The 26292-nt window shown below is 40.7% G+C and overlaps 1 protein-coding gene across 1 annotated transcript; it reads left to right on the top strand.

The window, feature by feature from the left end:
* Positions 1-440: 440 nt before the first annotated feature.
* Positions 441-25272, top strand: FMO1 (flavin containing dimethylaniline monoxygenase 1; the record flags this gene model as incomplete). Its single annotated transcript, XM_081224041.1, is given in 10 exon segments — positions 441-797; positions 10953-11141; positions 13951-14113; positions 17363-17397; positions 17401-17519; positions 20263-20457; positions 22182-22537; positions 23070-23122; positions 23124-23143; positions 24939-25272. Coding segments are annotated over 10 exon segments (1596 nt in total). The 5' UTR covers positions 441-665.
* Between the last annotated feature and the right edge of the window lie 1020 nt (positions 25273-26292).

Genomic DNA, 26292 nt, shown 5'->3' on the forward strand with positions numbered 1-26292 from the left:
AGAAGTGAATCAGGATCCGATGGAGAGAGAAGGGATGATTCCCCATGCCTACCTTTCCACCACACACCCTCTCTCTTCCACTGGTGACCAAGCACTGGCAGCACGTAGAAGGATGGACGGCACAGCCGGAGCCCTGGCAGGATGCTAGGGGCTGGGACTGGCCCGGGCAGTGCTGCAGCAGCCCCTGTGGTGGCTGCAGTGTCTTCTTTCACCACTACACCCATCTGAGCTTCAGCTTCGTATGTTTATGAAACACCATGTTTGACAAGGTGATCATTTCCTGGTCTGCCGCTCTATTCCACTCTACGGGTAGTGGAGGGAGGCTAGAGGTAGCAGCACAGTCCAGAATGCAAAACTCCGTCCACTAAAGGATCCGATTTCAGCCACTCTGCCAAAAGCTACAGTCTTGACAACAGTTGTACTATAATTTAGAACCAGCTCCGAGTGAGGGGGTGGGCACATACCAAGCACAGGGTTAAACCAGTGACCTGAACATTTCTCTTCTCACATTCACAACACCAGAAACCAGCTACAGAGGATTCGAATGGAGCAAACCCCTTAATCTTTCAAGTTCTTTTTCCTAATTTGCTAGAGCAGCCAAGGATGGGGTGGGGCTTTCACTTGTGAATAAAAGGTTCTGCTTCATTGTCCCCACGCAGGAGAGCATGGCCAAGCGAGTTGCAACTGTGGGAGCTGGGGTCAGTGGCCTGGCCTCCATCAGGTGCTGTCTGGAGGGAGGACGAGAGCCCACCTGCTTCGAGAGGAGCGACGACCTTGGGGGGCTGTGGAGATTCACCGTAAGTGGGGCTTCGACAGCTTTGTTGTGTGTCTGTTGGAAAAGGGCTGGACTGGTGCACAAAGAGATTGAATTTCTTCCACAAGGGCTGGCGCCCATAGGCACCAGAAACATCTGCTGAACAGGGGGACAGAAAGGGCCATTGAAAATGATTTAAAAAAAAAAAAAAAAGAAGCAGGGAATAGCCTGAATTGGGGTGGGAGGTGCATCAGCCACCTTGCAAACTCCATCCGGGGCCAAGAGGAATAAAGATGCCTTGAAGGGTAGAAGAGGATGGAGTGGCTGGGACGAGCCAGGAAAGCTCGGGACAAGCAGGGCAGGAGCAGAGCCTGGGGGTCAGAAGCAAGCGACTCCAGTGTTGGGGGCAAAGGTACAAACACAGCACAGGAATTTCTGCCTCGGCCTGAAAGACTGAGCTGCTTATACATGCTTCTTTTTCCAGCTCTGCTCTATCTGAAGTAAAGCGACACAAGACTCAGTGTAGGATGAGTCCTATACTCAAGGTCTTGTGGTCCAGGCAATTCCAATCCAGGTCAAGAACAATCGGAGGTGAAGGATGTGAGGAGTTTGGAGACTTTTTTGTTGCCTGAGCAAAAAAAATAATAATATTCTCAGGACTACAGTATGCATTGGAGAGGGAAAAGGGGTGAGGTAGGAGGAAAGGCAACTATAAAGACCACCCTTGACTGGCCTGGGGTCCAGGAAAACCACAGGGGCCCTGCTGGAGGCCACTGAAACCCTGTGAGCTCCACGGCTCAGCCAGGGAGTCATTTGCATCAGATCTCCCCAAACCTCCTATTTTCCCTTCTTCTCAGGAGAGCAAGAACATATCCCATGAGCTTTAAATGTGCTAAGGAGAAAGCAGTCAGGAAGAGTGAAAAGGAGCAAGGTGTCAGATATCCTGGCCTCAGAGTCCTAAGGGACTGAGAGAAAGCAACACTTAGCATTCCCTTATTATAGAAGGGTAGAACTTGGAACAGTAATAAAGTAATTATTTTCTAATTCAGTGAGCAGAGCTCCAGAGAGGCCAAGGTTCCTAGTTTAGTCCCAGCATAGACCAGCTTGGCTCACATAAAGAAGAACTGCATATCTTGAAATGTGTCCAACCACCAAATGTGACCGTCAATGCACAGAGACCTCCCCAAGGGGCCTAGGGAAAAGAGAACATCTGTTCCCATGATTCAAACCACATACATTCCAAAAGGGGAGCAGAAACCTGACACAAATGCCATAACTCTAGCCTCTCATGCCCATTGAAAACATTGCTAATCAAACACTATACCCTTCCCCTAATGAGCCTCAGAATCCTTCTTAACACAGTATTCCAGATAAGTACTACTACTCCATTGGGGTTGAGGGTTAGCTTCCAGGATAAAACTGCCAGAGTAGAGTTATTTGGTTAAAGTAATCTCAATCAAAGCAAAAAGTAAGCCCAGAGACCTTGGCATACCAGACAAAAATTCTCCTAATATAAATCACAGATACCCAATTATTAACACACACACATAAAAAACTATTGATGTAAGAATCAACAGAAATGAGTTCTAGATACAGCTGTGCCCAACTGGCTGTGTGATTGGACAGGTCAAACACCTATGCACAAAGCGCTGTGAGGGACACAAAAATGAGAAACAGTCATCCTGCCTCAGGGAGCTGTCAGTCTGATGGGAAAAGGGCAGGATCTTGTAAGTCAGAAACGGTGCTATGGGTATTTAAGTGAGGTCAGGATTACATTCACTTGTGGGAAGCCAAGAAAGGCTTCATGGAGGAGATGGTGTGTGGTGGACTTTGAAGGATTTCAACAGGCAAATGAGATTGAATAGGAGATGCCAGGGAGGAAACCGTAAAGAAAAAGTACTGGGCATGCTTGGAAAATAAAAAGAGCTTATTGGTGTGTGTGGTACTTGTAAGAGAAATAATGAAAGGGGAGGACAGTGGCTGAATGTTTGGGCAAGGGATTCGTACTCAATTTAGAAAGCAATGGATGATGAGCAGAATTAAGATGTCTTTCTGTTGTTGTTGTGTTTGTTTTGTTTGCATGATAGGAAAACCCATATATGTTTACAGGTAAAGAGAAAATATCTGGATGATAGGAAATGATTGAATATGTAAGCCCAAATTGAGACAAGATCCTGGTAGAAAAAGGAAGAAGTGGAATTGCAGGCCCAAGTGGAAGGATTTGCCTCAGAAAAGTGGAGAGGCACACTTTTCTCAGAGACAGAAGGGGAAGGAAAAAGAAAAATAGAGGCCCTTGTGAGACACGTGATAGGACATCAAAAGGATGAGAAAGAGGGTGACCCAGCAGTAGCCTGAGTAAAATGGTACCCAGTTAACAACTTGTTTCAGTCCCCATTACCTCATCTGTAAAGTAAGAACGCAGAGTCAGTTTAAAAAATAGATAAAAGCTAAATTACTAGGTCCTGGGAGGCAGGAAAAACCATCCCCACCTTCATTCAGCAGCCCTCTCTTGACACAGCAGCCTCTTTAAGGCACCTCTGTACTACCTTGAGATTCCTCTAAAGCCTGATTGAAAATCTCTAAACTAAGTGACCTTAAAGGGGACTTCCAGCTCTAAAATGCTATGACTCTCCTGGGTCTTTCTAGAGACATCCCTTCCCCCTTCTACCCCAGCAGATACACACACACAAACACACACACATGCACGCATGCACACACACACCACAAAAGACTGTTAGAGGTGTCTCTGCAATCAAAGCAAGTGGCCCATTCAAAACCTGCAGAATTAGAGAGTCTGCTCGGGCAAGGGCTGTGCTTACCACAAAATGTACAAGGGGGATCCTTAGTGCCTGTTCTGGGTGAAAGGGGCGTAATGCAAAAATAGACAGGCAAACTGAAGAAACCCAATAAAATACATACGGAGAAGGTTTCCATTTACAAATAGAGAGATGCCCCCAACATTACAGAGATTATAAACTACTGCACTTAATTCGATACTCACATGGGCATAACTCTGGCCTCTTCCAGACCACAGTCTTAAACTGAGAGGAAGCAGACAAAGGTTGCAATGGAAAAGAAAGTCCATCCTTCATTGGGGCAGGGGAGGCGTTGGCATCGTTTAAAAAGAAAAGGGATACATTGATAAAGAACCCACCTGTGACCACCAACTCAAGTAGCACCAGGAGGTAAGTGCGGAACATCTGTTCCACAACTAACTCTCTCAGGCTCTTGAGAGGAAAGGGAGGCTTAGAACAAACAGTAATGCTATTGGCTGATTATCTCGATTGTAGAGGAATACTTGAAGAAATAAAATGTCAGGAATTGTTCTGTCACTCATAACTAATATTACTCTTAGAGAATTTTAGCATAGGAAGGAGCCTTGAGAAATAGCCTTAATGTAGAACCACACTGACATCCTCTAGAAGTAATTATACTATGCTGATAGAAACACATTCTGCTTCACCCATCACATCTCTGTAACAATAACCCTCCCTGGAATGACGTGCTTCCTTATGCGCATCGAGGTCTTTTCTTCTGCACATGTAACCTTTCACTTACTCCACATTTATTGAGCACCTACTATGCGCCTTATGCACCACATATTTTTAGATTCAGTGAGGGCAATGATGAAGTGTAATACTCCACCCCCTTAAATCACTAAGGAATTCTTCAGCTATTTCTTCGTTAGGCACGTTAAGCCTGATTCTTACAGGGGCTGAAATGATTTGTTAATTGGGTACCATTTTACTTCTTCTTAAAAGCCTTATTTCTAAAAGTTCAGTAATCTTAGTAGGTTTCCTTTTATTCATATATTAAACAAACATTTATTGAATTCATATTATCTTGGAGAGGATACACCTGACAGGCCCCTAACCTCTTGGGGGTTCCTCAAATCTCCTCTGAGGTTTCCACAGCTCCCCTGTGCTGTAGATCTGAAAACAGATCTACAGACTCCGGACAGATTGTAGACAGTCTGACTCTCCATAGGGAGAGGAAGTGACAAAGTAAAATGTGTTCTGGCTGTTCAAAGGAGAAGAAAAGAAGGAAATAATTGTTCTTAAGAACAAGAGCTGAACTTCCCTCGTGGCACAGTGGTTAAGAATCCACCTGCCAGGGCTTCCCTGGTGGCGCAGTGGTTGAGAGTCCGCCTGCCGATGCAGGGGACACGGGTTCGTGCCCCGGTCTGGGAGGATCCCACATGCCGCGGAGCGGCTGGGCCCGTGAGCCATGGCTGCTGAGCCTGTGCGTCCGGAGCCTGTGCTTCGCAACGGGAGAGGCCACAACAATGAGAGGCCCACATACCGCAAAAAAAAAAAAAAAGAATCCACCTGCCAATGCACGGGACATGGGTTCGAGCCCTGGTCCGGGAAGATCCCACAGGCCACGGAGCAACAAAGCCCGTGCACCACAACTACTAAGCCCTGTGTGCTACAACTACTGAAGCCCACGCGCCTAGAGCCCGGGCTCCACAACAAGGGAAGCCACCACAGTGAGAAGCCCGCGCACTGCGATGAAAAGTAGCCCTCACTTGCCACAACTAGAGAAAGCCCGCACACAGCAACGAAGACCCAACGCAGCCAAAAAAAAAAAAAAAAAAAAAAAAGAACAAGAGCTGTGAATGTTGTGCATTGAGAGAATGTCTCTATGTATCTATATAGGAGTGACTTTTATTATCATTTTATATCTATTTTTTTAAATGAGAAAGGAGAAACCTCTGACCTGACAAAGGTTTCTTCCCATTGCCTATAATCCTCTCTGGAGGACACAAAGCTTGAGAAAGTAAATTTCCACCGTAATTGTGGAAGAAGAATATTACAAATAACAGTTAACATTTTTTGAGAGCTTACCAGGCACTGTTCTAAATGCATTAGAACTGTCATTTCACTTTATCCTAGGGGTTATGTAGTATTGTTATTCCTATTTATAGAAGAGGGAACTGAGACACAGAGAGGTTAAGAAAATTCCCAAGGTCACCCAGCTAAAAATATAGAGTTTGAATATGAACCCAGGCTGTCTGACTCCGTGGTCTGTGCTGACAAGATCTATACTCCATGCATTTCCAGAGTCTGTGCCACAGCTCAGGAATAAGGGCAGGCAAATCCTGGACTGTCCATGGAATCCCATGAAGTATTCTAGGGAATATGATGTGTCTTTCCCATTGTATTGCAGGACCAAGTGGACCAGGAAGCCAGAAACCCCTCCATTCCTGCCTTTATTATTTTTCCCCTCTGTACAATCCATCTCCGTTCCCCTCTCATTCAGCTTTACCTTCAAGACAACAATCTTTCCCCTAAGTGCCCCCATCAATTCTCAGGAAAAATGTGCTTCCACATACAGAGTGCCACACAGAGAGTAATTGGCACACACACAGAGACAATGCCAAGAGTGCCTGCAGCCTTGGGTCCCAGCAGGGCCTGAGAATCACTGGGTCATTTTGTTCACTGAGGCAAACACTGGAGGGGAGGGCTTAGGACCTGCAAACCCCACTCAGAAGTGGCACGGACTTGTACTCTCTGAATATATCTGAAACACTCCAGACCTTGTATTTTACCAGGAGAAACAATCAGTGGGAGGAAAGAGAGACAGACCAAAGTGGTGTTGGATTCCATCCTAAAGGTCAGGTTTCCATACTAAGCTACAGTTTCTCCTCAGCTGGCATCTGTGAAACATTACTTCACATTAGGCTTCAGTGTTTCCTGGAAGGTTTTCTTCTTCCTGCCTTTACAATGATTTTCCAAAATTTTGTGCAGCAGAGTTGTTGGTTTTTTTCTTTTCTATTTTTGTTTGTGGGTTCATTTGTTTTAAGGTCCCCATGGTTCCCTGACTTATCCAATTCCAATGAGTCTCTACTACTCTTTGATTTTTAAACGTGCCATTATAAAATGTTTAAAAATTTTTTGAACTACCTTTATGGAAATCTTTACAACATGATATTATGCACATCTCTACCCCCCTTTTAACAGTATGTATTCCAAATTTAGCCTTTTGTTGTTGTTAACTAGAAATTGGCGTTTTTAACGAAGTATTATTTACAATGTGATGCTCTCAGATGCCAGAGAAAAGTGAGGGAGCTTTGGTCATACACAAACTGACCCCAGAGTATTTATAATTGATGTTTTTCTCCTTTTACTATAGTTTCTTCCCCTTCTGTTTGCTCTCAACTTCTCAATATTACAGCTCTTTAGAGCTATTCCCATTCTCTTTTTCCTATAACCCATAGGAAACTTGATCACTTTTAACTACACCAAACCAGCACTAAATTTAATTCTAATACTTGGCTTCAAGTTTAAGGATGTTCTAAATCTGTGTTGTCCAATAAGGTAGCCACCAGCCACATGTAACTGTGGAATGCAGTTGATATGACTAAGGAACTGAATTTTTTATTTAATTTAGTTTTAATTCATTTTAATTTTAAAACCAATACTCAATTCAGTTACTGGAGAATTTTTAAGTGTATTTGTTAACAATTTGGGTATGTAAATCCACTTTTTCAAGTGAAAATTTAGCATTTGGATTCAGATGTTTAAAATATATACTAGATTTAGAAGACTTAATATGAGAAAAAAAGTTTTAATACTTCATTAATAATTTTTATATTGATTACACATTGAAATTATAAAATTTTGGATATATTGAGTAAAATAAAATATACCATTAAAATTAATTTCATCTGTTCCTTTTTACCTTTTTTAATGTGGCTATTGGAAATTTTTAAAGTGCATGTGTGGCCTGCATCATATTCCTATCGGGCAAGACAGCTCTAGAGTATTGTTATTCAAAGCGTGGTCCATGACCCAGCAGCATCTGCATGGGAGCTTGTGAGAAACACAGAATCTCAGGCTCACCCAGTCCTACTAAGTCAGCATCTACATGTTAATAAGATTCCCCGAGCAATTCTTAACAAGATTTAGAAGCACAAATCTAGAGAGCTGTGCTTCTCAAACTGTGGAGAAGAATCAGGTTTGTTTTAATTTCCAAGAAATTACAGACAATCATATTTGTGAAATATAATAAAATGAACTATTAGAAAGGTGAAAATGAAATAAAGAAAAATTTCAAAACATAAATTCAAACTTCTTTAAAAGTGTGCACAAGGCAATTACTATAGAGAATCACTATTACACTTGTAACTTTTTGCTAAACAAAACCATATGTGTGAAATATCAGTTCTCCATATTAAACACCTGTAGGCACACTTTCACTACACATTGTACATATTAATACTTAAGGTTTATAATGTGATAATTAAGCTTGCTTCTTGTTTGTCATTTTATCTAATCTGGGCTGGATGGATGAGAGCACTCCTCCCAAGAGATAACATATATCTAAACTGTTTCTAAATTTTGCTTAACAACACACATAGCAGAGAAATGAGGCTCACAGAATATGAGAACGGAATGGAAGAAAAGATTTTAAAGAAACCTCAGCAAGCTCAGGATATTCATTTTTTAAACTGTTATCGAAAATGAAGTAGTGCTGTATTTTTAAAATTTAACTTCAGTCCTTTATCAGTAGTCAATTCTGATCATTTATTCTGTAAAATTATAAGCGAATATCAATTATTTTTCAATGAAAGAAAATAATTATAGCTTCTATGCACTTTTGGAAAATAGTTTTCAAACTAACCTTAAAATGTTACACACTGGGGACGTCCCTGGTGGCGCAGTGGTTAAGAATCCGCCTGCCAATGCAGGGGACATGGCTTCGAGCCCTGGTCCGGGAAGATCCCACATGCCACGGAGCAACTAAGCCCGTGCATCACAACTGCTGACCCTGTGCTCTAGAGCCCGCGAGCCACAACTACTGAGCCCGTGTGCCACAACTACTGAAGCCCACATGCCTAGAGCCCGTGCTCCGCAACAAGAGAAACCACCACAATGAGAAGCCCACTCACCGCAACTAGAGAAAGGCCACACGCAGCAACGAAGACCCACACAGCCAAAGATAAATAAATAAATCATTTTTTTTTTTTTTTTTTTTTTTTTTTTTTTTTTTTGCGGTATGCGGGCCTCTCACTGTTGTGGCCTCTCCCGTTGCGGAGCACAGGCTCCGGACGCGCAGGCCCAGCGGCCATGGCTCACGGGCCCAGCCGCTCCGCGGCATATGGGATCCTCCCAGACCGGGGCACGAACCCGTATCCCCTGCATCGGCAGGCGGACTCTCAACCACTGCGCCACCAGGGAGGCCCCAATAAATCATTTTTTAAGATTAATTTAAAAAGAAAGTCCTACACTGTAATGTAGTCTTACCCGCATTACTAGTACTCAGTTCAAATCCCACACAACTCATCACATGACTTAGACAAAACCAAGACTGATCTATGTCCCGTTCATCACGAAGGAGTCCACATGCCTGGATACTGAGCAATGTCAAATTATAGCTATAAAAGTTTCTAGATGCTTACTCTCACCTTCTGTACTTATATTGTCATAGACTGGTAGTAAAAAGTTCATATCGGTCTGGCTCTGCTGACCACATCTTTGCTTCTTTTTTTTTTTTTAATTTGGTTGTGCCAGGTCTTAGTTGAGACGTGCGAACTCTTAGTTGTAGTTGTGGCACGCATGTGGGATCTAGTTCCCTGACCAGGGATCAAACAGGGGCCCCCTGCATGGGGAGCTCAGAGTCTTAACCACTGCACCCCCAGGGAAGTCCCTACATCTTTGAGTAGCACTGCTTTAGATCTTCCTACAGAATGAAAGATCAGGATTTAAATAGTCATCTTTCTCAGAAGCCATTTAGATTCCAGTTTTCTAGATTTATTCTGGATAAATGGGACTGTCAGATGTGGAGTCACAAATAAGCAAGATAAGGTGAACTCATCAGTTGATGAGATCGGTATCATTAATTCAAACTACAAAGGTATGTTTATAATTTTATTTTCTGTTATCACTACATATTTCATGCAGACCTAGACTCAACCCTTTTGAGGGAACAAAGTAAGTCCTCTCCATATGTGAGGTTTATGTTCACGTTTCTACTTGTTCACACAAATAAAATAATTTTTGTTTCACAGGAGAAAAGAACTATACATATACAAGATGGTAAACAATATTAAAATACTAAGGACTTTCCCACTGAAATTAGAACAATTCTTTATAATACATCTAAAAGACAGCGGTAATGTACAAACCTAAATGAATAACTAAAACTGCCCACTATTCAACCTTGTAGTAGTTGTCTGAGATGTTGCTATTTGCTAGTTACCCAAGTCAAAACTGGAGTGGGAAATTGTTTAGTGTTTTACCATGCTCACAGTTGTCCAATCTGGAAACCTTTGACCTGCTTCCTCTCCCAAACCTTAAATCCAAACAGTTTCACAATCCTATGCATTCTACCTCTCTGCTACCTAACAAATCCCATCTCTCTCAGTTTCAACTGCCGCTGCCTTTGCTCAGGCCCTCATTGGCAATCACATGGATTTGTGTTTCAGGTTCTTAACTAGCCTCATTTCCGTCCTTTCCAGATCCCTCTAAGTTATCTTTTGAAGAAACAGAATTATCTTTTCAAAATTTAATATGAATCACTTCCATGAATTTCTATAAAATTCAAATTCCTTAACTTCAGATACAAAATCCTTCATAATCTGAACCCCCTTTCTCCATAATCCTTTCAACAATACCTCATGAAACCAAAGCAATCGTTCATCATCTAGATACTTCCTGGCTCTGGTGTATTTCCATATTCTCCTGTATTTTGCAGTGATGCTGTGTGAATCTGGACAGGTGAGTTTATTCCAGGTTTGTTAGCATGTAATAAATGAAATTGTAATTCTGATCATGATATTCATAGTGGAGTCCAATATTCATCATCTTTCAAGTAAGTGCAGGATAGCAAATTCTATTATAAAGTAGCAGGTAGCGGGCTTCCCTGGTGGCGCAGTGGTTGAGAGCCCGCCTGCCGATGGAGGGGACACGGGTTCATGCTCCGGTCCGGGAGGATCCCACATGCCGTGGAACGGCTGGGCCCATGAGCCATGGCCACGGGGCCTGCTCGTCTGGAGCCTGTGCTCTGCAACGGGAGAGGCCACAACAGTGAGAGGCCCGCGTACCGCCAAAAAAAAAAAAAAAAAAGAAAAGAAAGTAGCAGGTAGCATACGTAAATTGTATGGTTCAATGTCTAAAAATTAACATCCATTTCATGTGTGTGCATGCACATGCACACATGCATACACACTCATGTGCATGCACTGTTTGTACAGGAACATGTTGAAGAAGGCAGAGCCAGCCTCTACAAGTCCGTGGTTTCCAACAGCTGCAAGGAGATGTCTTGTTACCCAGACTTTCTATTCCCAGAAGATTATCCAAACTATGTGCCAAATTCTGTATTCCTGGAATATCTCAAAATGTATGCAAACCAGTTCAACCTTCTGAAATGCATTCAATTCAAGGTAAGAAAGGCACAAAACATCAGTTAGTAGTCAGGAAGTGTTTCCTACCTATTGTCTATTATCTCTCTCTACCCTAGGTTCTGTAGATGAGATAATGAACTGGCAAGATTGCTGACACCAGGTTGGATTCCTTTTCCCCTTTTACTTACAATCACCCTAAGTAAATCTGGAGATATTCTGTCTAAGGATTCGTATGTATAAACTTTTAGTTTGCAATGCTTACAACCAAGTATCCAAATGGACCTTAAAATTGTCAAACCAGATTTTCAGTTTGGGCCAAATGCCTATACACAGGGACATTGAGAACTTCCTGTCAGCTCCTGGGTACTCTCTTTTTACTATCCCTTTATATGAATGGATGTGTGCACTGGCCTATACACAAGAGAATGTCACTATTTGAAGGAAATCTTTCCTAGGTATCTCAGGGAATAGAAAAATCTTTGATATTTTCTCATTGGCCATACCCACCTCCCTTCCCATTTCAGAGGACAGAGACAGGAGGTAGGTAGAAGGACAAAGGCAAATAAATATATCCTCTTTCTCCTCTTTCTTTCTTCCTTTTTTCCTTCCTCTGCAAGAAACACATGAAAATCCATGTGTTTCCCTTCTATTACCCTCCCTATCAGAGATGGGGATGGTAAGGAATTCTTGGAGAATTACACAGAGAAAGTAACATGAATGGAAAGACTGGCCAAAACAAGTACCATATAAGATTCACATTCACAACCTTAAAAGTACTCCTGATCAAAATGAAGTCACTATCTCAAAGAGATATCTGCACCTCCATGTTTAGTACAGCATTATTTACAATGGCCAAGCCATGGAAACAACTGATGGATAAAGAAAATGTGACAGATGATGGATAGATAGATAGATAGATAGATAGATAGATCGGACAATGGGATATTATTCAGCCATGGTAAATAAAGAAGAAAATCCTGTTTCTTGCAAACACATGGATGAACCTTGAGGGCATTATGCTAAGTGGAATAAGTCAGACAGAGAAAGACAAATTCTGTATGATCTCACATATATGTAGAATCAAAAAAAAAAAAACTCATAGAAACAGAGAACAGATTGATGGCTGCCAAAAGTAGATGGGGGATGGGGAAGGGAAATGGGTGAAGGTAGTCAAAAGTAATAGACTTCCAGTTATAAGATAAATGAGTTCTGGGAATGTAATATACAGTATAGTAACTATAGTTAACAGTACTGTATTGTATATTTGAAAGTTGCTAAGAGAGTAGATCTTAAAAGTTCTTATCACAAAAAAATAAATGATAACTATGTGGGGTGATGAATGTTAACTAAACTTATTGTGGTAATCATTTTACAATATACACATATGTCAAATCATTAGGTTGTACACTTTAAACTTATATGGTGTTATATGTCAATTATATCTCAATAAAACTGGAGAAAAATAAAAGTACTCCAGTTGTCCAAAGAATATTTCATCCCACTTCCTTATTTTCCAAGGGACAGAATAAAAATAAAACACTACCATAGTCAATGGATATAATCCACAAAAAATATATTTAATGCATCAGAGTTTCTGAATCTGAAGCATTTCCTTTACTACCTGTTTCCCAAGGCTGTTTTAAAATAACTTTAGAAAACTAGATGTTCACTAAAGTCTTAAGAAAGTACACACAAGCAGCTGTCTGTAAGAGGTTTTGTTTTTCCTCCCTCTCTATACATTCCAAATTTTCAATGATGAACACATTATTTTCAAGATAAAAATAAATTTATTTTGAACGTTTTTTTAATTAACTGAAAGTTTATATTTTAAAAAGATAATTGCTAATACAAACGTAGAACCCAACAAGCACTTCAAATATTATAAACCAGACAGTGAACCATTAGGAGGGACTTGAGAAGTCTGTCTTCTTTGAAAACTGAAGAGGAAAGCAAGGCAGCAAAGTCTCTTGGTCAGTGGCTCATTTATGCTTTTAAACTTGACTTGTAAATTTCTTTTATATATTTTTTGAATCAGAATCTAGTACCCATGGATATACATGTACTCCATGAGAACAAAAATAGACCACAGTTGACCCTGGAGCAACACGGGGGTTAAGAAGTGCCAGCTCTGTACAGTGGAAAATTCCCATTTCCTCCATTTCCCAGGTGCCTCTGTATCTACAGTTCCACATCCACAGATTCAACAATTACAAATCCTGTTGTATTGTAATATTTACTATTTTTAAAAATCCACATATAAGTGGACCTCCGCAGTTCAAACCCATATTGTTCAAGAATCAACTGTATTTGAAATTTAGACAACTCCCAACAAATTCAGCCATAAAGTTAGCACTCTTCAGTAGTTCTCTAGATCTGGGAAAACTTCAACATCATAGTCTATAAGACCTTTCATAAACTAAGATACTTGGGACCAAATTTATATTTTCAATTATATATTCAATATTAGCCGTGTTTCTATTAAACAAGCTGTTGTAAAGGAGCCATTGTGTATGAGAACTATACATAACAGAAAAATAATTTTGAAAACATAGAAAGACCTAAGTCATAATCTTGGTTCTATCACTCACTGTAAGAATTTGAGGAAATCACTTAAAAATTCTGGACCACACCACCTCTCTTAAATACCCCTCTACGACTCGAAGCTTAGAATACTTCCATCCAGGAAATTATGATCAATCTGATAGTCCAATTTGATTTCTAGGGTTATGCTTATTAATTATGTTTCGTCTGTTCTCTAGAACATTTGAAATGTCAATTGGCACGTCAGCCAGCAGGCCCTTTCTGGAACCTTGAAAACTATTAACCATGTCTATGATTCTTTTTTCAGACTAAAGTCTTCAGTGTAACAAAACGCCCAGATTTTTCTGTTACCGGCCAATGGGAGGTAGTCACTCTTCATGAAGGGAAGCGAGAGTCAGCCATCTTTGATGCTGGCATGGTCTGCACTCGTTTTCTTACTAACCCATATTTGCCACTGGACTCCTTTCCAGGTATAGGCTTTTCTGCAACTGACCTTAGTTTGTCTCATGGGAGCCATCCTTACACTGGATTGGTCTGGAAATAAATTCCTACTGATTCCTCCATTAAACAGTTAAGTTGTGAGGTAAGAGGGTTTTTTCCCTAACCAGCACTATCTGGCCAGTTTTTGGCTTTCATCTGTTTCAAACAACTTATGAGTACCAAAGAGCAGACTGAATAACTACTAAGCAGCTTTATGCTTCACTGAAGTTCAAGGTCCCTCCCTAAGGGACTGGCAGCACTCAGAAAGTCTTCTAAGACTTGGGAGGCCTAGACAAGTTGTGAGCCTCAGCAGTGGTGCATTGACAAAGATGAGTGTAGAGGCCGCAGAGGTCAATGGGTGAATAAAGGAAAAAGTAACTTGATTTTTGTTTGTTTCTATGAGTCATAGCAATTACCTACATCAGAGGTTTATGGCACTGGATTAATAGTCAGTAGGGGCATGAGCCTTAGGAGGCAAATTAAGACATCTTTGTGTCTCAGTTTCTTTATCTGGCTTTTGTAACCATGATTCATGATAATCTATGTCAAATTTCAATTGGATTACAACTCAGAGGGAACAGAAAATTCAATGGTTTGGTTTATTTCATCTGCAGTAAAGGATTCAAAAAGTTAAAACTTTAGGAAATTTTTCTCTGAATCATCTAAATATGACTTGTCGTGATCCCAAGGCTTGGTTCACAGTTAACCCACGTACCTCTGATGATCCTTTGTCTGCCCCCAGAGGTTACACAAGTCAGGTCAAGTTAAGATAAAGCATATCCTGAAAACTGCCATAGACTATAATCATTGAATTGGAATGCAGTTCAGTCTTCTTCCTGGTGCAGGAAACTCTTCACCATCCTTGAGAAAGACTCAACAGCCTCTGCTTGAACACATTCAACAATGAACTCTTACCACCCCACCCTTTTCTTGCCTACAGAGAAAAATCCCTGAGCAGGCAAGGTACTCCAGACTGCCAGGAAGGAGTACCTGGTACAGGATCACTCCAAGAATCCGGAAAATTTCACGACATAGAGAGTACACTGCATTCATTCGGCACCTACAGTATATTGCACAAGATGCTAAGAATACAGAGGTGGATAAGACAACACATAGCCTGCATGAAAAGAATGAAGTTTTATAGGAGTCCAGTGAAGGAATCACATCTACATATGACCTGGAGTGATAGCAATACTCATTTTACAACAAACTCATGTACCTCCAATGATCCTGGCCCCCAGGATCTGGCCCCCAGATGTTACTCAAGTCAGGTCAGATTAGGATAAAACATACCTTGAAAGTAATGGAGTCAATGTACTCAGTTTAAATAGGATGAGCTTGGGACCCTGGAGGTATACATTCTAGGCTATACAATTAACAAGCTATGTAATCTTGGGCTTTCCACTTAACCTTTCTAAGCCTCTGTTTTCTTTCCTAGAAACTGAGGGGTTTGGACCACCTTATGCAATAGCATACATCACAAATCAAGCAAAAAGAACTCTACAGTACTTGCCGTCCTTCTCAATATCCATCTTACCAGCCACTACCAATTGGTCACTTAAAATCCGTGGCTAAATTATTGTTAAGGAGCCTTTGAGCACTAAAATTTCATGACTTTAGACTTGAAATGGAGTCCTCACCATCTCCCTCTCTGCCCCACAGCAGACTTGCTTGGTCTGTACATACTCTCTAGGGTAGTTGTTACCCATTACAAAAATTAAATTCATTGAAGTTATTCAAAAGTACATGTCATGAGTTCTGGAGGCAATTCCATAAAAGGTGTTCCAAAATGTCTTAGTAAAAATAATAGGTATTACAGCTGGAATAAATACATAACTTCCCAAGGTAACTAATTTTATTAATTCAGATACCATATACATTCAGCTGTGTTTACTCACACAACCACTTCACCTAATAAAAGTTCTTGCTCTGTTCTCCTGTAATATAAGTGGGGAAAGTATTAGCCTGGTAGAAGACTCAGCTACAGAGTCTCATTTTTGTCCATTTGTGGTCCAAAACAGCCTGATCCAGTGAGAATCTAAGATAATCTAACATTCAGGGATAATTCTATTATTCTCACTAAACTTGTCCAGCTCTCCCTTCCTGGCAGTTCTTGGGTCCAGATTGGGTCCCTGTGCTGAGTTAATATTTAAACTTGGTTGCATCATTGTTAAATTCTAAATGATCTAGATTGTGGCTGGGTTCTAACTGAGATTCATGTTAGATTTCTAATGATTTAAGATGAAGTAAAGAGCTACTGGGCCTTGGTAAGGCTATGTGCCACAGCATCCATACTCATCCCCTGAGAATCTAGATGTCTTATCACATTTTGTTTAAAAAAAAAAAGTTTCTTGGTACAGGACATATTACTTTTGATTGTGTTACACAACCTTGAGTATTTTCCAAAACTCTCCAAATATCTGATGTTTCAATGAGATTTGGCGTCAACTGAGATATCTAGCTGGAACAGCAGCTCTAATCCCAGTGTAACTAACATAATCCCTTTTTCCCTGAGCCAACTCTGGCTGACTCAGCAAACCCAGCTTGAGTTACTGTCAGTCACCAAGATGAACCCACAAGGATCTTTTCGAATAGGGACCATATTTTTATTTATTTCCCATGTCATCTAGCACAGTGACAGGAACATAAAAGGTATCCAAAAAAGCCTGCTGAATAGAGTGGAAGCACTGACTCATAGTTCCCTTTAACTTCTCTGCTCTTGCTCCCTGCTTGTGAAAAGTTCTATATAGATCAAATATTAGTAAATAGAATATTTCTGTCCCATTGATTTCTGTCAAACTTTGAAAGGTAATGACTTCTTACACTTTAGCTTAATAAGTCTTTATGCCATGATTTTTTTTTTTTGATTAGAGAAAGGTTTATTGCAGGGCAAAACAAGGATAATGGGTGGCTTATGCTCCAAAACCTTGAACTCCACAATGGCTTGGGGGGGAAATTTTTTTATAGTGCCATGATATTTTAACTTAGTAATCATCTAGTAAGTAAAACTAGAGGCCTATCTAGTGAGATGGAGTAAGTACTTCCATTAAATAAATAATCACCCATTAATTTCTGTACCTTGTAAAATTATGTATTCGTGTTTCAGATTTTCTTAAAATTGAGTATGCTATGAAAACAACCTAAATCATCTGTCAAAAGGATGTTATTAACTGAATAACATGTATGTTACATTCACTAGTCTTATAAATTTTCTATTTGACTTCTTTTTTTTTCTATAGGTATAAATACTGTTAAAGGCCAGTATTTTCATAGCTGAGAGTATAAACATCCAGATATATTTAGAGACAAGAGAGTTCTTGTGATTGGAATGGGGAATTCTGGCACAGACATTCCTATGGAGGCCAGCCACGTGGCAAAGAAGGTATCATTCTTGATGTTACCTAATGAGGAGATTTATCTTAAGACACATGCCTCAGGCAAACAGTATTTGACACCATGATAAGTGATGAAAGGAAAAAAAATTTCCTAAAACACACACACATACACTGAACAGATTTTTTTAGGTATATTTTTCTTGAATGTTCATAAACGTTACTGTGAATTCCAGGTGTCATTTTTCTTCCAAATCCAACTTCTCTGACTTCCTATTTTTGTCATTTTCCCAGTCAAAAAGAGCTACAGGGGACATCTGTTTCTTACTCAGTCCCATAGGTCAGAAAATTCTGGCAACTTTTCTTGCTAAGATCTCCCATTTGCTCCTTCCTTTCCTTATTGATTGCCACCACCCTCATCAGGTCCATACCACCCCCCACTGAGTCTATGGCATTGTCCTCCTAATAATAATTATGGAAATAGTCAATATTTATTGGGCTTGCTTACTCTGTGCCAAAAATGGCACTAAATGCCTCACTGCATTACCTCAACCAATTATCAAAACAAGCCACAAAGTAGGTACTAGTATCCTTAACTACAGATGAAGAAACTGAGACTTAGAGAAGTTAAATAACCCGCCTAAAGGCATACCACCAGCAGTTGGTAGAGCCAGTCCTCAAATCCTAGTCTCTTCCATTCAAAGCCCCAGCTCCTACTTCTACCCTGACTCCCCGCACTCCTACCCCAGTCCATTCCCTCACACACGACAATCCATCCAGACCCCCAACCACCAACAGGCAAATCCTCTGAAAAGACTGCTCTCATTATGACACTCATGTTAAAAAAAACTAACTCCCCCTTACCTAAAAAAATAAAAATTATAATTTGCAGATGTATCAGCCCTGCATTATAGGGGTCTCCATAATCTGGTCCAAATCTTCCATTTTAACTTTATCCCACACTATTTTCCCACATGATCATCAACTGCACGCTGACAGGTCTATTCTGTGCCCTTTCCAGTTCCCAAGTCTCTATTTTCCTCTTTGTTCACACCATACCCCTCCCTTCTGCAGTGCCCTTTTCTCTTTTATTACAATTTAATTTACATTCCCAGATACCTCAACCCAAGACAAAATGATCTCTTGCTAGTATGAATTTATGTAATAATTGTAATTTACGCTCTTCGGTCGGCACTTTTAATTCTTAGTATTGCTAATTACCTTTTATGGTATGTATTTTCTTTCCAACTCTGCTATAAACTCATTGAGAGCCATTCAGCCAACAAATCAATATTAGTTGTTGAATTCCACTATACCAAATGTTATGCCAGGCATGGGGGATACACTGGAAAACAGAACAATCAAACAAGATTCCCTCTATCATAGAGCATATATTCATGGGGGAAAACAGATGTCAAATAAATAAATATAAATAATTAGATCAATAATTGCAAGAGTGGAAACAGCTCTGAAGAAAAAGAATTGGGAGTGTGTTCTCTTCTGGAATTTTCAAAAAGGAACTCGATTGATTGATTGACTAATTGACTGCCTTGGAGAGACAGCAATTTGGTGGAGTTATCCTAAAGGAAGGGAAAGGAGGTTCTGAAGCAAAAATTAACACAGGCCTATCCATGATGACCACCACATGTGGGTAACATATTACTATTTCTATTTCTCTAACCACTGGAAATTTCTTCAGTCTGAAAACATGCTTCGGCACACATCATTTCTATATCGACAAAGAAACTCCCCTTGCTTCAGGATATAATTCATATCTACCAAAATGCCGTATCTGATTCTGCATCATGACAAAGAGAGGCAGGTGCAAATATGTCTAATGTCAGAATCACTGATGTGCTCATAGTTCTTGCCACCATACTGCTCCATCATGTTATAAGGTCAAACAGATGTATAATAAAAACACTAACACTGCAGCTGTGGTCACCCCACAGCTGTGGATGCCCCAGTTTGTTGGAAGAAAAACCATGTATTAAATCAGTTGTTTTGTATCTGCAAAGCAACAGATTTTTGACTATGTTTTTTTTATTTTTAAACAGTTAGACAACTCCTTATTGTATAGGTACCAGAACAACTATTAGCTTAGTGAACTCAGTCAGCAGGTAAACTCAAGTAGCCAGATAATCTGTCAAAAGAACAAAAACAAACAAAAAAAAACTACCAAAACTAACTGTATTAGTGAATTTTACTGTCAGTTCTAACAATGGTTTGTGTCAAAAACCTTTGCAGACAACTTTCAATTGCATCCATGCCCTGTTCTCGTTTACAATTATTAGCATACAAAGTTATCACCTGTTCACTGTTTTCTCACATGAGATTCTAAGCTCACTACACCAACCTCAATACATAATTCACCATGGTGTCTAACACTGAGCCTGGCAGATAAAAAGTGCTCAATAATATGTTCTAAGGCATTTTAATACTCTAGATATTCAAACCATTATCTCAAAAGAATAACTTTAAAGTGGGAGTAAGAGGAGCAAAAACTGTCTTGTCAGGGATGTATTTTGAAGGTGGCAGACTTTCTAGTGCCTTTCAATTCACAAAACTTCTCGAATCCCTGACAGAGCCAGCCCTGTTCACTGTGTCAAACTGAGTGACCTGTTTGATTGCTTCCAGGTGTTCCTCAGCACCAGGGACCAGTCAGCCAGCCCTCCCTCCTCCTTCCGTTCCTTTCATCCTGGGACTCTCCCCTCCATTAGGCAGGAGGTGCCAGTCTTGGGAGAAGTTACCTCTGTGGGATCATGAATGACCAAGAAGGATGATGGGATATGCTTACCATTTACTAGAGTTACTGAACACCCCTGGGCGTGGGTGATCAGCCAGGTTTTTGACTCGGGCTACCCATGGGACATGGTGCTCGTGATGCGATTTCAGAACATGTTCATAAATTCTCTCCCAACTCCAGTTGTGAATTGGCTGATAGCGAGAAGGATGAACAGCTGGTTCAATCGTGAAGATTATGGCTTAATACCAGAAGACAGGTAAATATGGAGTGTCTGCTGAGAGCTGTTAGGGAGAAGGGGCCTCCATCTTTCCAGTGGCATATCCAAACCAGGCAATAATGTGACAACATGACTGAATGTGAAGGAAAATTTCATACAAATTACTTAATCATAATAGCTAACTGTTTTTGACTGCTTGGTAAGTGAAATTATGTAATACATAATTGTCAACAGCCCTTTAAAGTAAGTAGTATAATCTCCCTTTCATGGTGGTTATGCTAAGGCTTAGGGAAGTTCAGTCACTTGCCGGAGCTCATTTAGTACTAAGTGGGCTCTGTGACCTTGGCAAGTTACATAAACCTCAGCTGCAGCAATCAAAAGGGAATAATTTGTCTATGACTCTTCTGACAAAAGCAACACACTTGCCTGTTTCACTGTGTTGGAAAAATGGAATCCTTCCCCATGTCTCTCTAAGGGCAGTGCCTTCTTCTCCTTGTCAAGATGACCTTGATTTCAGCCTTGTCCTTTCAGTTACAACCCATGACTTATCCCATTAACAAGAACCAATGGTTTTACTTTCTCATTCATTGAGTCTGTACAATGACATTCCATTACCAGGGTGGCACCACAGCCTGGAGATCCTGTCTGCTCTTCCTCCAGATTCCACTCTGCACCAGCAGGGATCAGGTGGTACCCAAGCCACAAGTGATGGCAGGCAGCCCCCTTCCTACTACATGTACCTCATTCCTCTGGTTCTCTTCATCCTTCTCTCATATACCTTGCTCTCTCCCTGCATTTTTTCCTTCCTTTTTTATTCCTACCCTCTTCTACTTCTTAACTCCAGGCCTCTTAGGGGTTTAACTCTTTTCACCAGAGCTTTTTCTACCATAAGTTTTCGAATGACAGGCTGAATGGCAGCTATAAAGAATTTTATTTAATCCCATAAACCCTAGAATATATAAAAGGACCCTGATATTACAAAGGAATTGTAATCTCTTCTCTCTCAGATTTAGCTAATCCTTTATCATCTCCAAAGTTCTTAAATATATACTATTTCATATGTTCTTCGTCCTACCCAATGAACTAAGGATGGCAAATGTTAGTGTCCCTATTTTACAGATGAATAAAAGAAAGCCTACAGGGACCCAATGACTTTCTCAAGCTCTAAGTATAAACATTTGGACACAAAGCCACCCTTACTACCTCCTGCTCCAAAGCTCCTTCCGTTTTATCATATTGTCTCTTACTGTGCATTCACCATAAGCCAAAAATGGCTCAGCTTACTTAAAATCATCTTGCTAAGTGTTTGTTTTGTGATTCCAAAGGCATAGGCAGAAAAAGATAATTCTGCCCTTATTCCTTTTAAACACATGCACGTTTCCCTTGTATAGTTGCTTCCTAGGAGGAGAGAGTTTCCAGCAGTTCTCAGCAGATATAGAAGTTCCCAGTCTCCCTTGTGGTCCTTCAGCATTCAGCTATCTCTAAAGTGACAGTGATAGCTGAATGCTGAAATTCAACATGAGAAGCAGGAGCTAGAGAAAGCTCTGGCGGCTTTCTCCTCAGGCTTCTAAACTCTAGTAAATGGTAAGCATATCCCATCATCCTTCTTGGTCATTCATGATCCCACAGAGGTAACTTCTCCCAAGACTGGCACCTCCTGCCCAATGGAGGGGAGAGTCCCATAATGAAAAGAAGGGAAGGAGGAGGGAGGGCTGGCTGACTGGTCCCTGGCAGGTCTCTTCCCCATCCGTGTTTATGTCTAGGACACAGCTAAGAGAGCCTGTGGTAAGTAATGAGCTCCCAGGCCGTATCATCACTGGGAAAGTGCTCATCAAGCCAAGCGTAAAGGAGGTGAAGGAAAACTCTGTTGTATTTAACAACACCCCAAAGGAAGAGCCCATTGATATCATTGTCTTTGCCACTGGATACACCTTTGCTTTCCCCTTCCTCGATGAGACTGTGGTAAAAGTTGAAGATGGCCAAGCATCACTGTACAAGTACGTCTTCGCTGCACATCTGCAAAAGCCAACCCTGGCTGTTACTGGCCTCATCAAACCCTTGGGTTCCATGATAACCACAGGGGAAACGCAAGCTCGATGGGCTGTTCGGGTCCTGAAAGGCAAGTGCATGAGCAATAATAGCAGGACGTATATGTTCAATTTGCCATATTATTTTGGATACTGGAAATTTCGAGGCCTTCCCCAGGTTCTATCTAAAACAACAGAATTTTTAAAAGCAAAGTCATCTGTTGTTCACCAAATTACACTATCACAGTGAATTTGTGTCATCACCAGCACAAAAGATAAATCATGGATCAAAAAATATCAGCTGTGTCTACCTGTTATTTTGCCTGAATCAACTGGTTCAATTAAAATTAAGAAGTTCAATCAACTGAATGACAAAATTCAGTCAAGCCAGTTGTGAGGGTGTGTCACATCAAATAAGTAGTGAGATGCTCTGACACTTACCTCTTCAGCTGATGGCTTTATCACCACAGCCATCCACTTAGGCTGCCAGAATTTCTGCCCGAAGAACAGATGACTAGCTGGGTACTAAAAATAAAATATGAGCGGTGGTAAAGTATCTTTACCTGCTAAGTAACCACTGAAACCTAAAGTTAAACTGCATTTTTTATTTGTTTTGCTTTACAGGTGTTAATAAATTACCACCATCGAGCGTCATGATAGAGGAAGTTAATGCAAGAAAAAAAAAACAAGCCCAGTGGGTAAGTTAAGTACTATGCATTCTTTTTGAATCATAACTAAAACTGGTAAAGCAATAGCAAAGAAAGGTGAGAGTTACACTGGAGAAAAAAGAAGCACCTGAGATTTAGAAAGAAGAAAAAATAAAAATAAAAACTAGGCCTGTTTAAGGAGAGAGAAGAGAAAGGGAAATTGAGGTTTTAATGTCCCAGACTATCACTTTAGACCATGGTCATCTAGCACCACATGGAGTTTAGATTCTAAACCAAAATATAATTAATCCTCATCTACCAGATACTATTCTATACCTTTATCCATAATCAGCAGGCAAACTGTTGTGTTTATCCACTCTGACACCAGAAAGTTCTGCTCATTCATTCATTTCAAAAAATCTGTGTTCAGCTCTATTGTTTTTATTCCGATGACTACTCTAGTGCAGGAGTCAAAATAGGGCCTATGGGCCAAATTTACCGACCATCTATTTTTCTCATTTACAATTTTAAATCATTGGAAAGAAGATTTTTTGATATGTGGAAATTATATGAAATTCAAATCACGGTGACATAAGTAAAGTATTATTAGAACACAGCCACACTCATTAATTTACAAATTGTCTAAGGCTGCTTTCGCATTACAACAGCAGAGTTGAATAGCTGAGGTAGAGACCCTAATATGGCCCTCAAAGCCTTAAGTATTTACCACCTAGAACCTTTTGCATAATAAGCTTGTTGACACCTTCTCTAGGGGAGAGGTCTCCACTTGTGCTCTGCTCTTTGGCTACCACCAAGGGCCAGGGATAATGGAAGGGAGATGGCCAGCGAAGAGGGAGACTTGCCCTTCCTGACTCCTAATCCTAAAACATCTCTGGTTTTATCTGTTTTACTGTTTATCTGTTTCAGACTTTGATATAAATTTTCACTTAAAAAAAAAGGGTCTCTGTGGCAGAATAAAAAAGTTTTAAGGGCTTCCCAGGTGGCGCAGTGGTTGAGAGTCTGCCTGCTGACGCAGGGGACACGAGTTCGTGCCCCGGTCTGGGAGGACCCCACATGCCGCGGAGCGGCTGGGCCCGTGGGCCATGGCTGCTGGGCCTGCGCGTCCGGAGCCTGTGCTCTGCAATGGGAGAGGCCATGGCAGTGAGAGGCCCGTGTACCGCAAAAAAAAAAAAAAAAAAGTTTTAAAATTACTGCATTTAAGAAACATCACTTTTCTCATTCATATGTATTTCCAGACTTCAGTGTTGTTCTACCCTTGTCAAAGGGCTAAATACCAAAAGCACTTTAGGGGTCTCTTCTTCATCCTCAACCTGGGATACAACCTGATCTCCACTATGGAATTCTAGTATAACATAAATCATTAATTAGAACTATGTGATGTAAAAACTTCTGTCACATAGGTCAGTCAAGGATATTAGGGATTAATACCAGCATTACAGGGAATTCCACCCTATGATTTTTGCGGTTTTTCACATTATACAAATCAAGCAATAATTGAGTTCTAGAAAGATGTAGGAATAGTAAAATCATATAAAATCTTTTTTTCTAGAAATTGCTAATCATTTGACAACAGAACTAAAGTAATATGAGACCCATTATCAGCATTTGGAGCACCATAGGTACAGAGTATATTTTCAAGGAATCCACCTTGTATTGAAATAATACTGTAAGACCATTAGACAGCTATGGGCATGGAGGGAAGAATACAGAAGCCAGTCCAAATTTTGTACCGTCATTGTTTACTTCTGGCACTTTTACTTGTTCTAAGGTTATCATTATTTAATCTTTTTGTCTTCCCCTTTATCCTAATCTTCCTTTTATAAAGGTTTGGCTTGTGTTACTGCAAAGCTTTACAATCTGATTATATCCCATGCATAGATGAACTCCTGACCTATATCGATGCAAAGCCCAACCTGTTCTCTCTGCTCCTGACAGATCCACGCCTGGCTTTGACCATCTTCTTCGGCCCATGCACACCACACCAGTTCCGTTTGACTGGCCCAGGGAAATGGGAAGGAGCCAGAAACGCTATCATGACCCAGTGGGAGGGAACATTCAAGGTCACAAAAACTAGAGTTGTACAAGAATCCCCTTCTCCCTTTGCAAGCTTACTTAAACTCTTCAGCTTTCTAGCTTTGCTTGTGGCCATTTTCCTATAAATAAAAGATTACCTAAATGGATTGTCAAATGCACAGCGTAGATGGACAGTGCTTTGGTTCCCCCATTGCAACAGCATTGCCTTCACGGCTATAAACCATACCTGAGTAGTGAAGGCCACCCCCTGCCCTTCCCTGGCTGGCTGGAGGGCCACCGCTGGTATTCCTGAGTGTCTCCCAACTCCACCTGCTTCTAATGCTAGAGGAAGATAACCAAGGTTTCTGTGCATTTGAAGGCTGCTGGAAGGTTCAAGTTTCATTTTAGAAGAGAGAGTTGTCCCAGACAGCACTCTGAGCATTTAGACCTCTTTTCTATTTTCATAGATCTCAACTAAAACTCCCTATTTCACAAAAGATTTGGTTGTACTAAAGTGGTGCTCTTATGATATCAGCTGATTAAAAATAAAAAGAAAGAAACAGCCTAGAATTATTTCAAGTGGTCTTTTATTCTCTTTTTAAGAATTGGGGGAAAGAGAGAGGGGATAAGGAGCCTATTAATAAAGGCCATAAAAGGATGGGAGGGTTCACTGACCTCATTGGAGTGTTTGTAAAGGAATGTACTTGCCTAGGAGTACTCATTCCCCTAGAATGCACTCTGCAACAAAACAGAGCCTCCAGCTGGGGTAATAACAACCAAAATCAGATCTACTCCACAGAAAACACGCACCTCCACCTGCTCTTGGAGCCGGCCTCCAGCACCCAAAGGAAAAACACCTCCTGCTCATATACACCTTTACAACTTTGCTTAAAGAGGCAAACGGCTGCCTCTTCTAAGAGTCAATAAAATCCAACTGGAATTCATTACAGAAAAGACACAGCTAAGAAGTCTTTAATAGAGAGATAATAAGAAGAAAGAAAAGACAGAAAATGAAGAGCAAAAGCAAACATCATGTCAAAAGCAGTTTTTGACCAAACTGCACCAACCCTGGATTCTCTCTCACAGTTGCACATGTGAGGATGTGACTCAGCCAGAAAATGTTTTGCCTTCACTTCATCTCACTGCTGGGCTTTGATGGGAAACTT

The sequence above is a fragment of the Mesoplodon bidens genome (assembly GCF_964165515.1).
Source record: "Mesoplodon bidens genome assembly, chromosome: 2".
Lineage (NCBI taxonomy): Eukaryota > Metazoa > Chordata > Mammalia > Artiodactyla > Ziphiidae > Mesoplodon > Mesoplodon bidens.